A 15,010-nucleotide genomic window follows, 5' to 3' on the forward strand; every position below is an offset into this window, starting at 1 on the left:
CTTCATTAGGGCTGAGATTTTGGCCATAGTGCCCAGGGGAGACAGGGGGCATGTCTGGGGCCAAGCTGTGGCAGGAATTTGGTTATACACAGGAGAGTTTGAGCAAGTAAGTAAACAGATTGAGGATAGTGGGAGTCAGGTTTCTTACAGAGGGAGAAGGGGATATACATATAGAAAGGGGGAAGGCTAAATTAATTCCTGTAGATTAGAACTGCAGACATTGATATAAACTGATGGTTTAACACCATACGCACGGATACAGAAAAAAAATGCAGATTGTATATATGTGTATCTATTCATATACATGTGTACGTATATACAAACATGCATTTCCTACCTCTATCCATCAAGAGAACCTAGAGACAATGACACTCTGGTAGTAATGAACACACAGAACACCAACATATTAGTTTCTAAATACCACTTCAGTACCACACTGAAAGGAACCAGGGCTCCTGGAGGACAGGGAAAGTACAAGATGGGTTTGGAAGATGTTGTTATGCCAGTGAGTAAGGAAGTGCTCAGAGAATGATGGGAACATTCCAAAATGATATACATGAGCCAGCCTGTTGGGATTCCCACTGGCTAAATTTGTGACAGTTCGGGCATCAAAATAAATAATGATAGTAACAAACTGTTCTCAGCAAAGTAAGAGTCTCTTAAGTTCATAGTGATATAAAAAAATGATGGGATTAGAAAATCACCATGTGGCAACTATTATTTAAAAAAAAAAACAAAAAAAACCTGATGCCATCAAGTTGATTCCAACCCATAGTGACTTTATAGGACAGAGAAGAATTGCCCCATAGGATTTCCAAGGAGTGGCTGGTGGATTTGAACTGCTTGCTGACCTTTTGGTTAGCAGCCAAGATCTTAAACACTATTATTCAGGCAAGAATTATCGATGAGCACTAATTAATTGAAAGTTTGGTAAGGAATAGAATATTTACATAGTTCTAGAGCATCTCCCTACAAAGAACTCAGTAATTATTAATAAGTTGTTGTTGTTAGGTGCCATCAAGGCAGTTCCAACTCATAACAACTCTATGTACAACAGAACGAAACATGGCTTGGCCTTGGGCCATCCTCAAAAAAGTTGCTATGTTTGAGCCCACTGTTGCAGCCACTGTGTCAATCCATCTCATTGAGGATCTTCCTCTTTTTCATTGACCCTCTTCTTTACCAAGCATTATGTCCTTCTGCAGGGACTGGTCCCTCCTGATAATATGTCCAAAGTATATGAGATGAAGTCTTGCCATCTTTGCTTTTAAGGAGCATTCTGGCTGCATTTCTTCCAAGACAGATTTGTTCATTCTTCTGGCAGTCCATGGTATATTCCATATTCTTTACCAACACCATAATTCAAAGGCATCAATGCTTCTTTGGTCTTCCTTATTCATTGTCCACCTTTTGCATGCATATGAGGCAACTGAAAATACCATGGTTTGGGTCAGGCACAATTTAGTCCTCAAAGTGACACCTTCACTTTTTAAGAGGTCTTTTTACTTTTTAAGAGGTCTTTTGCAGTAGATTTGCCAATGCAATACATCAGTTCATTTCCTGACTGCTGCTTCCACGGTGTTGACTGTGGATCCAAGTAAAATGAAATTCTTGACAACTTCAATATTTTTTCCGTATATCATGATGTTGCTTATTGGTCCAGTTGTGAGGATTTTTGTTTTCTTTATGTTGAGGTGTAATCCAAACTGAGCTGTAGTCTCTGATCTTCATCAGTAAGTGCTTCAAGTCTTATTCCCTTTCAGCAAGCAAGGTTGTGTCACTTCCATAGAGCAGGCTGTTAACGAGTCTTCCTCCAATCCTGATGCTGCATTCTTCATACAGTTCAGCTTCTTGGATTGCTTGCTCAGCATACAGATTGAATACATATGCTGAAAGACACACAACTTTCCTGATTTTAAACCACGCAGTATCCCCTAATTCTGTTCAAATGATGGCCTCTTGATTCGTGTACAGGTTCCTCACGAGCACAATTAAGTGCTCTGAAACTTCTAATCTTTACAATGTTATCTGTAATTTGTTACGATCCACACGGCTGAATGCCTTTGCAGAGTCAATAAAACAGAGGTAAATATATTTCTGGTATTCTCTGCTTTCAGTTAAGACCCATCTGACACCAACAATGATATCCCTTGTTCCACGTCCTCTTCTGAATCTGGCTTGAATTTCTGGCAGTTCCCTGATGATGTACTGCTCAACCACTTTTGAAAGATCTTCAGCAAAATTTTACTTGCATGTGATATTAATGACATTGTTCAATAATTTCCACATTCTGCTGGATTATCTTTCTTTGGAATTGGTACAAATATGAATCTTTTCCAGTCAGGCTGGCCAGGTAGCTGTCTTCCAAATTTCTTGGCATAGATGAATGAGCACCTCCAGCGCTGCATCTGTTTGTTGAAACATCTCAATTGGTATTCCACCAACTCCTGGAGCCTTGTTTTTTGCCAATGCCTTCAGTGCAGCTTGGACTTCTTCCTTCAATACCATCGGCTCTTCATCATATACTACCTCCTGAAATGGTTGAATGTCAACCAATTATTTTTGGTACAGTGACTCTGTGCATCCCTCCCATCTTCTTTTGATGTTTCTTGTGTTGTTCAGTATTTTGCCCATAGAGTTCTACAATATTGCAACTTGAAGCTTGAATTTTTTCTTCAGTCCTTTCAGCTTGAGAAATATTGAATGTGTTCTTCCCTTTTGTTTTGTAATTCCAGGTCTTTGCACGTTTCATTATAATACTTCACACTCTGTCTTCTCAAGCCACCCTTTGAAATCTTCTATTCAGCTCTTTTACTTCATCATTCTTCTATTAGCTTTAGCTACTCTATGTTCAAGTTTCCGAGTCTCTTCTGACATTTATTTTGGTCTTTTCTTTCCTTCCTGTCTTTTTAATGATCTCTTGCTTTCTTCATGTATGATATCCTTGATGTCATCCCAAAACTTGTCCGGTCTTCAGTCATTAGTGTTCAGTACCTGAAATCTATTCTTTTTTCATTATTTTTAATTTATTGTGTTTTAGGTGAAAGTTTACAGTACAAATCAGTTTCTCAATCAAAAATTTATACACAAATTATTTTGTGACATTGGACAAGAAAATTATTATTTTAATTTTTATTGTGCTTTAAGTGAAAGTTTACAAATCAAGTCAGACTCTCATACAAAAATTTATAAACACCTTGCTATATACTCTGATTGCTCTCCCCCTAATGAGAAAGCACACTCCTTCCCTCCGCTCTCTCTTTTCATGTCCATTCGGCCAGCTTCTGACCCTCTCTACCCCCTCCTCCCCCCACCCTTCAGGAGATGGCAATATAGTCTCATGTATCTACTTGATCCAAGAAGCTCATTCTTCACCAGTATCACTGTCTATCTCATAGTCCAGTCCAATCCCTGTCTGAAGAGTTAGCTTTAGGAATGGTTCCTGTCTTGGGATAACAGAAGGTCTGGGGACCAGGACCTCTGGGGTCATTCTAGTCTCAGTCAGACTACTAAGTCTGGTCTTTTCATGAGAATCAAATCTATTCTTGAGATGGTCTCTAAATTCAGGTGGGATACATGCAAGGTAGTATTTTGGTTCTCGTGGACTTGTTTTAATTTTCTTTAGCTTCAACTTGAACTTGCATATGAGCAATTAATAGTCTGTCCAGCAGTTGGCCTCTGGCCTTGTTCTGACTGATGATATTGAGCTTCTCTATCATCTCTTTCCACATATGTACAGTCAACTTGATTCCTGTGTATTCCATCTGGTGAGGTCCACATGTATAGTCACCATTTATGTTTAATAAAAAAAGGTATTTGCAATGAATAAGTCTTTGGTCTTACAAAATTCTATCATGCTACCTCTCTCATCGTTTTTTATCACCAAGGCCATACTTTCCAACTACAGATTCTTCTTCTTTTTTCCCAATTTTTGCATTCCAATCACCAGTAATTATCAATACATCTTGACTGCATGTTTGATCAATCTGAGACTGCAGAAGTTGGTAAAATTCTTCAGTTTTGTCATCTTTGACATTAGTGTTTAGTGCGTAAGTTTGAATAATAGTTGTATTAAATGGTCTTTCATGTACGCATAAGGATATTATCCTATCACTGACAGTGTTGTACCTCAGGATAGACCTTGAAATGTTCGCCTGTCAGTCTGTAGTACTGTGGTGACTTGCACATTGCTGTGATACTGGAAGCTATGCTGCTGGGTGGTATCTCAAATACCAGCAGGGTCACCCATGGTGCACAAGTTCCAGCGGAGCTTCCAGACCAAGACAGACTAGGAAGAAGGACTTGGTGGTCTACTTCTTAAAAAACTGACCAGTGAAAACTTTACGAATAGCAGCGGAACACTGTCTGATACAGTGCCGAAAGATGAGCCCCTCAGATTGGAAGGTACTCCCAAAATACAACAAGGAAGAGCTGCCTCCTCAAAGTAGAGTAAACTTTAACGACATGGGTAGGGTAAAGCTTTAGGGATCTTCATTTACTGATGTCAAACCAAACCAAAGCCACTGCCGTCGAGTCGATTCTGACTCATAGCGACCCTATAGAACAGAGTAGAACTGCCCCATTGAGTTTCCAGGGAGCGCCTGGTGGATTTGAACTGCCGACCTTTTGGTTAGCAGCAGTAGCATTTAACCACTATGCCACCAGGGTTTTCTTTGCTGATGTGGTACAACTCAAAATGAGAACATCTGCAAACACCCATTAACAATCAGAATGTGGAATGTAGAAAGTATGAATCTAGGAAAATTGGAAGCTGTCAAAAATGAAATGGAACGCGTAAAGATCAATATTCCAGGCATTAGTGAGCTGAAATGGACTGGTATTGGCTATTCTGAATTGGACAATCATATGGTCTACTACGCCAGGAATGAGAAAATGAAGAGGAATGGCATCATGTTCATCGTCAAAAATTAATATGCACGCTAATGGACTACATCTAGCACGGTCTCCACCAGACTGAGTCCAGTACAACTAGATGGTGCCTGGCTACCACCACTGACTGCTCTGACAGGGATCACAAGAGAGGGTCCCAGACAGCTGGAGAAAAATGTAGAAAAAAATTCTAACTCAAAAAGAAAGTCCAGACTTGCTAGCCTAACAGAGACTGGAGAAATCCTGAGAATATGGCCCCCAGACACCCCTTCAGCTCAGTAATGAGGTCACTCTTGAGGTTCACCCTTCAGCCAAAGACTGAATAGGTCCATGGAAAAAAAAACAAGACTAAAGAGGCACACCAGCCCTGGGGCAGGGACTGGAAGGCAGGAGGGGACAGAAAGGCTGATATTAGGGAACCCAGGGTTGAGAAAGGAGCGTCGACATGTCGTGGGGTTGTTAACCAATGTCACAGAACAATGTGTGTATTAACTATCTAATGAGAAACTAGTTTGTTCTGTAAACTTTCACCTAAAGTACAATAAAGGAAAAAAAAATAAGCACAGCATACTTATTAACTTTATACTGGAGTAACCTTGCAGACACCATCTTAATCAAGTAATAAAAGTTAACATCACCAGTAACGGGACATATCAATACATCTATACTGTGTGCCTCCTCATATGATGTACCAAGAAAAGTGCAGCACCACTTCTTGGCATTCCTGCCAAAATTTTTAAATCATGAAAAAACATCAGACAAACCCAAATTAAGAGACACTCTACAAAGTAGCTGGCCTGAGTACTTTAAAAAATTTCAAGATCATGAAAGACAAGGAAAGATTGAGGAATTGTTCCAGACTGAAGGAAATGGCTAAAAAGGCACGACAATACATGATCCTAGATTGAAGTCTGGACTTAAACAGGACATTACAACGACAAGTGGCAAAATCTGAATAGCACCTAAGAGGTTAGATGGTGGTACTGGATCAATGTTAATGTCTTGGTTTCGAGGGCTGAATGTGGTTAAGTAGAAGAATGTCTTGGTAATTGGGAAATACTTGTTGAAGTTTTAAGGGGCAATGGGACATTCACCCCTGCAACCTAGTCCCAAATGGTTCAAAGTGCCAACAATCGAGGAATAAGAGAAGGGAATATGAAAGCTCTGTGGATGATTTCTACAACTTTAATGTAATCTAAAATTATTTCCAAATAAAAAGTTCTTAAATTAAAGAATTTTTAAAGATAGGTAATATTTCTTCTGCTCCCCAATAACTATAGCTACCAAATGAGCTAAACTTCCTATACCTAAAAAAGCCTCATACACTCTTTAAATGACTGTTTGTTCCTGTGTTTGTATCCCTAAGGAAACACACAGCACTAAAACTTCTTAGTATCTCTAAACTCTGGCACCCAAAAACCAAACCCACTGCCATCGAGCTAATTCCGACTTATAGCGACCCTACAGGGTTTCAAAGGCTGTAAATCTCTATGGACGCAGACTGCCACATCTTTCTCCCGTGGAGCTGCTGTGGTTTCAAACTGCCTACCTTTCAGTTAAGCAGTCAGTCACTTTAACCACTGCACCACCAGGGCTCCTAACCTCTGGCACGTACACACTAAAAAGAAACTAATCACATACAGACCTACCCACAAAACTGATTATATCATCATCATGCTTCTTTACCTTAAAAACTTTTCAAGGTAAATGAGATTTGAACTAATTAAAAGATACACCACATCTGGAGTCCCTGGTGGCACAAACAATTAAGCACTTTACTACCAGCCAAAAGGGGAGTTTGAACCCACCCAGCGGTGCTTCAGAAGAAAGGCCTGCTGATCGGCTTTCACAAGGCCACGGCCTTGAAACCCCACGGTGTGCAGTTTTATTATGCGCACGTGGGGTCGCTGTGAGTCGAAGCCAGCTCAATGGCAACTAACAATAACAACAAATACCACACTTGTTTATAAGTGCATAAACTTATAAATTTAACTCGATTCCATTAGAAATATCAGCAGACTTTTTAGAGAGTAACTAAGAAAAAAAAACAAAAAACAAACCTGTTGCCTTCAAGTCAATTCCGACTCATGATGACCCTATAGGACACAGTAGAGCTGCCCCACAGGGTTTCCAAGGAGCAGCTGGTGGATTTGAACAGTCAACCTTTTGGTTAGCAGCTGAGCTCGTAACCACTGTGCCACCAGGGCTCCAGAGAATAACCAGACATGCTGATTTTAAAGATCAAAAGGAAAAATAAATAAGAACTGCTAGAAAACTTTAAAAATAAGAGCAAAGAGGACCAGCCTTACCAGATATCAAAACATAAGTTCTCAATAATTAAAACATTGTAGACCAGCTCCTCAGCAGACATGAAGTCCAATGGAACAGAAAAGAAAGTCCAGAAACTGAAGCACACACAAAAGAAAAATTTTTACAGTGGTAAAAAGATGGACTCTTCAGTAAATGCCAGTGGGACAACTGGCAGTCACCTGGGAAAAAAAAGCAGTTGGAACCATACCTCGTTTCACATAACAGGATAAATTCCAACTATATAAAAATCTTAAATGTGAAAAATAAAACTATAAAAGTACTAAAAGAATATTTGACAGAATTCTTCTATAACCTTGGAATGAGCAAGGCTAACTATGATACAAAATCAGAAAGTTTATCAGAAAAGACCAATTAGTTACATTTCAAAGTAAATAAACAAAAAACTTCTGCAAAGCCAAAAATATCATGAGCAAAGTCAGAAGAAATACAAACTGGGAAAACATACTTGTAACTCATATCATAGAGGGCTATCCTCACTATGTATGAGTTCCTGTAAGTCAGTAAGACCAATGGCACAGCAGGAAATGAGCAAAGGATATAAAAAGACAATTAACAGAAAATACAAATGACTCTGAAATATAATTAAAAATGCTAAATACGTAATACCAGCTTCTTTACCCACTTAAATAATCCAATCCAGAAACTTGGGAGGCCTCTTATTTCTTCATTTCTCTCAATTACCCCCCACAGCCCTAACGTTCACCAAATTCTTTCCCTCCTAATTCTTAGTTCTGACTCTTACTGCACGTAAATTTACTATAACAGCCCACCAAATGCTTTCCTTATCTCCCGATTCTCCCCTTTCTAATTCCCCTTCCACAATGCTGCCACAATTATTTTTCTAAAACTCAAATCTGATTTTTTTTTTCATAATAACTTTTTTAACGGCCTCTCAGTGCCTAAGGAGAAAGAAAGTCTTGACTCCTACGTATGGTGTATAACGCTCTTCAGTGGCATTGTCCTGACCACCTGCTTTCCTCACTCACCAACTCTACACATACCATCGACTTCAGCTAAACTACACAGTCTCCTGAGCTTGCTCAGCTATTCTCTCACTTCGTTCTCCACCTTGAACAGGGTTCTTAATTCAGGGGGCCCATGGACTGGATGGAAACCCTGGTGGCGTAGTGGTTGAGAGCTACGACTGCTAACCAAAGGTCGGCAGTTTGAATCCATCAGGCGCTCCTGGGAAACCCCATGGAGCAGTTCTACTCTGTCCTATAGGGTCGCTGTGAGTCGGAATCCACTTGACAGCAACAGGTTTTGTTTTTTTTTTTTTTTTGGTTTTATGGACTGGATGGGAACAAAAGTACATCTTTATTTTCACTAACTGCTATGTGAAATTAAGCATTTCCTTCAATTATGAAAGTAGGGAGTAAACCATAGTAAGATTAGCATCACCTATGACTTTATCATGGAGTTCCTGGGTGGTACAAATGGCTAAACACTTGACTATGTGCCAAAAGGTTGGCGATTTGAACTCACCCAGAGAAGTCTCGGAAGACAGGCCTGTCAATCTACTTCTGAAAAGTCACAGCCTTGAAAACCCCAGGGAATGCAGTTCTACTCTGCAACATATGGGGTTGCCATGAGTTGGAATCAACTCCACGCCAACTAACAAGAACAACGTGACTTTATCACCAAAAGAAATCAGAATTTTCAAGTCACATTAGCTTTGTTACAGATATTTCAAAATATCAATTACATCCATCATCAGTTTGAAATTATGGTATTTCAATTAGATCACTGCTAGATCTTATCATTTAATGTATTAAATAACAAAGCACATGTTACTGTATTGCAAATTTGATTTTTGAGTTTTTTGATAACAAAGCTATACTTTGGTACCACTGGTTTCCTTTATAAGTCTATGTATTCTATCTTACGTTAAAACATTATTCTGAGAAAGGGTCCATAGCTTCCCCAGGCTGCCAAAGGGGTCCATGGCATAAAAAGAGTAAGAGTAGAAACTTAGAATGTTCTTTCCCATTCTATCTACCTGGGAGACTACTATTATCTCCCTTTAAGAGTTGGTTAAAACATTACCTCTGTCAGTCAACGATCACCCTGGTCTAACTTCTAGGCCCCTCTCCATCCCTTTCACACTCCCTTAGGCTCCCTTATTAGGCAAGGCTCCTTAAAGGCAGGATTGTGTCATTCATTTTTGTATATTCAGCACCTAGTTCAGAGCCCAACACGCAAAGTGAAATCAAATTTTATTGAATAACTGAATGAATATAAAAGAATATAGGAAGATGAGAAATTTTAGTGTGTTAAAATCCAGGTGTGCATCCTGGCAAACAATTAGTACCTCTGTGACTTGGGGAAAGCCATTTAACCCCTCTAAGCCTCTTTTCTCATGTGTGAAATGTAGATAATAACTCCTCTACTTATTGCACTCTATTCTCAAGAGGATCAAATAAGGTAATTGTGTAAAAGTGCTTGGTAAAGCCATAAGAGCTACAGAGAATGTAGTCATTATGATATCATGTTGTCCATTAATACTTAAAAATCAATTGGGCTAAGGTCATCACATTATTAAAATTCTCACCTCCAGCCAAATCCCTCTACCTGCCCTATACTGTTGGGTACCCAGAAGCTCACTGTTCCCCAAATGCACCAATCCTGTGTACCTGCAGACCTTCACGCTCTTATTTCCATTGTTGCTTCCCGTTATTTTGCCCAATGCCCTTCCATCTTTGCCTGACTGGATAACTGCTGCTGATTCTTCAATGCTCAGTCCAAGCATTAACAACCTTCTCTATGAACCTTTTTCTGGCCTCTCCCTTCCCCACACTTCACACAATATATGAGGGTTAATTTTCTATGTGTCTCTGGAGAGCAGGGACCCTGGTTATTCTTCTTGACCTCCTTGATCCATCCCAGCACCCAAAAGGAATTCAAGTCATGTTTGCTGAGCATAAAATTGAACTACCAAGGACAATAAGAAAGTATCAAAAACAAATCAGTGACACTGTGTGTGTTTGGTTATCTGTAAGAAAAGCAGAGCCCTAGCCTCCTAAGTATTTAAATTCTGAACGATGAACCTGTCACAAGTCCTTTAAATATTCAGTTCCACCTCATTTTAAATGTAAATCCATTCATTCTAGCAAAGCAAGGTGAAGTTCATCTTGCAATGCCAGTTTCTACAGTCATACCGTAATGTAGAGCACTCAATCACTGAAAACGTCACCATGCAGAGGCTGAGACAAGAGATGGCAGCATCTGAATTCTTCCCACTCTCATCATGCCCACAGGAGGATAGGAGTGAGCATTTTAGTTGAGATCCCTTACCTCAGAATGAGATAATGGAGAACAGAGGCCAGAGGGACCATCGCCAGTTCCACGCACAGAGTTATAGGTTAACCCTTGCATAGTAGTAGGAGGCAGTGGTGGTCTTCCAGGCCCAAATGCAACCCTACAAGGGAATTTCTGACCCTCTTACAGAGTTGCCTTAAAATCTCCTCAAGTCTAAAGAGACAGGAGACAGTTCCCAAGAAAGTATATGTATATGAAAAAAACCAACGAAGCCAATGATATGCATATAGACAGTAACATATTCAGGCCAAAATCTGAGTTTCTGAGATTTAGTTATAAGACCAGGCAGAAGGCAAGACTCACCACCTGTTTTCACTATCAGTAAGTGACTTCACTTCCTATTTCACAGACACAACAAAGGATGCTGGGGAAAACTTTCAACTTCCTGCCATCTACTGAGATTCATTTCTCCCAGTAAGCTGAGGATAGGCTGTCTGCTTTGCTTTTGTATTCTCTTGAGTTTTTCAATTCCTGAAAGTTATGAACCAAACTGCTCAATGATGTCCCATTTAACTTATTAATTATTCCCTTACTAAATGTCCTCCATAATCTTCTTACCTACGGTGAGGAAGGTGCTCAACAGCTGCTCCGTGGCAACAGGCTTGATTTCTGTCCGCAGATTAACAAATCTGCCAACCACCAAGGGGGCTCGGCGGAAACCCAGAATCCTAGTTTGGAAGGTTGAAGAACAGAAAAGAAAAATCTTTGGGGATGCATTTTAAATATCAGTCTTAAAAATTATGGTTAATCACGCTAGGTGTGTAAAGGTATTGTGGCCAAGAAGGTAAATATTTTTTAGAGGAGCACATATTTAGGAGTTTAATGCCAAGATGTATGTCATTTGTTTTAATATACTTCTGCAAAAAGGATAAAGCAAATCTGGCAAATATTAAAAATTGTTAAATCTAGGAAGTGAGTATTGGGTTCATTTTTACTATTTTTTCTATTTTTGTTTGTTAGGAATTTTTCATAGTAATAAGTAAAAATAAATTTTAACACAGCATTAGGAAAAAAAATTGGATCTAAACCCATACATGGGTTCAAAACAGGATATTGACAAAAAACTATGCAAACTGATCTGAGGATAAACCCACAGGACAACTTAAATATGGAGATGTTTGAAGACATTTCTTTCTAATGGCCTAAAAGCACTACCTTACTGCTGAACACGATCATTTTTAAAAAAAAACAAGTTCCCTTACTAAAAAATATACACTCACTGAAAAAAAGGTCGGGGGGCAGAATTTGGAACACACAGAATAATAATAATGAAAAAAAAAAAAAAAAACCCTGAATCATCCACAATTCTATGACCCAGGAATAACTGCTAACATTTGGCACACAAGCATTTTTTCCATCACACCCACATATAAACACGTACACTGAGGCACACACATACAACTGAGATTATACGACATGCAGTTCTGTATCCTACTTTTCATTCATCATCATACTGTGAGCCTTCTCCGGATGTTACTAGGAATTCTTTAGAAACGGCTGTGTAATAAATAATCTGTCGTTCAGGGCTGTTGACTCTGTCCTAAACCTAATCGTGGAAAAGCCACAAAAGCAAGGAGACCAACACATTCGTCAAAACATAAAAATCAAGAGAAATCCCTGAGGCAACAGGGCAGTTAAATTCTAATGTAACAGAGAAACAGCAATCCTGAGCCATGGATGGGAAAGAAGGTTGAGAAGTCTTTTCTTCCCTTTGGCCACTGCAGGTTATATAGAAGCAGCCAGCTGACCGCAGAGAGGCAATATAACCCTCCGTGCATGAGCCTCACTGGGATGGTAGTTAAAAACAGGTTCAAGGAGACTAGCCAGAGAACATCTTTCGGGCCTTGAGGTGCGGAAGGGCTTTTAAATATAAGACCCCATCAATGCTAGGGGCCCTCATTTATGGCATAAATAGGATACAAACCATAACTAACAATACGCAAATCGAAGATAAGCTAGATAACTGAAATCTTCTAAAAACTGAACACTTAACGCTCATCAAAAGACTTCACCAAAAGAGTAAAAAGCGAACCTACAGACTGGGAAAAAACTTTGGGCTATGACATATCCGACAAAGGTCTAATCTCTAAAATCTACAGGAAAATCCAACATCTCTACAACAAAAAGACAAATAATCCAATTAAAAAAATGGGCAAAGGACATGAACAGACACTTCACCAAAGAAGACTTTCAGGCAGCTAACAAACACATGAAGAAATGCTTTCAATCACTAGTCATTAGAAATGCAAGCCAAAACTACAATGAGATACCATCTCACCCCCACATTACTGGCATGAATTAAAAAAAAAAAAAAAAACAGAAAATAACAAATGTTGGAGAGGCTGCGGGGAGACTGGAACTCTTATGCACTGCTGGTGGGAATGCCAAATGGTACAATCATTTTGTAAAACTATATGGTGCCATGTTCACTGCAGCATTACTCACAATAGCAAAAAGATGCATACAACCTAAGTGGCCATCAACAGATGAATGGGTAAACAAACTATGATAACAATAAAGAACAATGATGAATCTGTGAAGCATCTCACAACATGGTGAATGTGGAGGGCATTATGCTGAGTGAAATAAGTCAATCACAAAAGGACATATATTGTATGAGACCACTACTATAAAAACTCATGAAAAGATTTAAACACCAAAGAAACAACCTTTGATGGTTACGAGGGAGGGGAGGGATGGGGAGAGAAAAGCACTAATTAGACAATAGATAACTGGTAACCTTGGTGAAGGGTAAGACAGTATATGATACTGGGGAAGTCAGCACATCTTGACTAAGGCAAAGTCACAGAAGCTTCAGAGATACATCCAAACTCCCCGAGGGATCAAGTTACTGGGCTGAGGGCTGAGGACCATGGTCTTGGGGGAAAACTAGCTCAACTGGCATAACATAGTTTATAAAGAAGATGTTCTACATCCTACTTTGGTGAGTAACATTTGGGGTCTTAAAAGCTTGTGAGCAGCCATTTAAGATATGTCTACTAGTCCCCTCCTGTCTAGAGCAAGGGAGAATGAAGAAAACCAAAGACAAGGGAAAGATTCGTCGAAAGGACTAATGGACCACAACTATCACTGCCTCCACCAGGCTGAGTTCAGCACAACTAGATGGTGTCCAGTTACCACCACCGACTGCTTTGACAGGGATCACAACAGAGGGTCCCAAAAAGAGCAGGAGAAAAATGAAGAACAAAATTCAAACTCACAGAAAAAAGACCAGACTTACTGGTCTGACAGGGACTGGAGAAACCCTGAGAGTATAGCCCCCGGAAACCCTTTTAACTCAGTACTGAAGTCACTCCTGAGGTTCACTCTTCAGCCAAAGATTAGACAAGCCCATAAAACAAACAATAATACATGCAGTTCAACCATGCATACGAGACTAATGGGGCACACCAGTCCAAAAGCAAAGATGAGAAGGCAGGAAGGAAAGGAAAGCTAGATGAATAGAAATAAGGAAACTGAGGTCAAGAAGGGGTGAGTGTTGACACATTGCGAGATTGGCAACCAGTGTCACAAAACAATATGTATATTAATCGTTTAATCAAAAACGAATCTGCTCTGTAAACTTTCACCTAAAGTATAATAAAAAATATTATAGAACCACAAAAAAAAAGTAAATATATTCTAGTAAATTTGGAAAAAAAAATACGTCATAAAGCAAAACATTATTATATCTAATTCACATCAAAAGTAATGATTTCTGTACAAAGAATACCTCACTGTAAGTTTAAAAATAGGTACCATACCATGAAAAGATAAAAAACCAAAAACCAAACCTGTTGCCATCGAGTCAATTCCAATTCACAGTGACCCTACAGGACAAAGAAGAACTGCCCTATAGGGTTTCCAAGGCTGTAATATTTATGCAAAGAAGCCCTGGTGGCACAGCAGTTAGGGAGCGTTCAGCAGCTGTGCTTGTTAGGGTTGTGTTTCAATTTGGCTGGGCCATGATCCTCACTGGTTTGGCAGTTATGGTGTAGTTTGGCAGTCGTATAATGATGTGATCACTTCCATGATGAAACTTGATATAATGTGATCACCTCCATGATAGGATCTGCTGTGAGAAGCCAATCAGTTGATGGGGGGCTTCCTTGGGGGTGTGGCCTGTGTCCAATATAGGTGGACTCTGTGGCAAGGCTCACGGGCTTTTGCTCCCTCTGGATCCTGCAGCTGGCTCCTGTTCATCTGACCTCTGGTTCTTGGGACTTGAGCTAGCAGCTTTCCTGTCAACTTGCCTGCTGATCTTGGGATTCATCGTGTTTGCAGCCTGTGAGGCCAGAGCCCTGTTGTCTGACTTGCTGCTTGGTTTGCCAACCCCTGTGGCTACGTAAATCAGGAGAAGCCTCCAGCCTTATCCACAAATTTGGGACAATCCAGCCTCTACAACGGCATGAGGAATTTCCTTGATATAAATCTCTCTCTCTCTACATATTTATATACCTTTCTGGTTTTG

At 39.7% G+C, this 15,010-nt stretch overlaps 1 protein-coding gene across 4 annotated transcripts in view; it reads right to left on the bottom strand.

Moving 5' to 3' along the window:
- FAM20B (FAM20B glycosaminoglycan xylosylkinase) overlaps positions 1-15,010 on the bottom strand; it is a 46,329-nt gene that overhangs the window by 8,965 nt on the left and 22,354 nt on the right. For all 4 annotated transcript variants that reach the window (XM_003410871.3, XM_010590987.3, XM_023549231.2 and 1 more), the window contains exon 4: positions 11,098-11,207. In XM_003410871.3, the coding sequence (XP_003410919.1) occupies positions 11,098-11,207 (110 nt within the window). The remainder of the gene's footprint in view (positions 1-11,097; positions 11,208-15,010) is intronic.

The sequence above is a fragment of the Loxodonta africana genome, chromosome 25 (genome assembly GCF_030014295.1).
Source record: "Loxodonta africana isolate mLoxAfr1 chromosome 25, mLoxAfr1.hap2, whole genome shotgun sequence".
In the NCBI taxonomy this organism is placed as follows: Eukaryota; Metazoa; Chordata; class Mammalia; order Proboscidea; family Elephantidae; genus Loxodonta; species Loxodonta africana.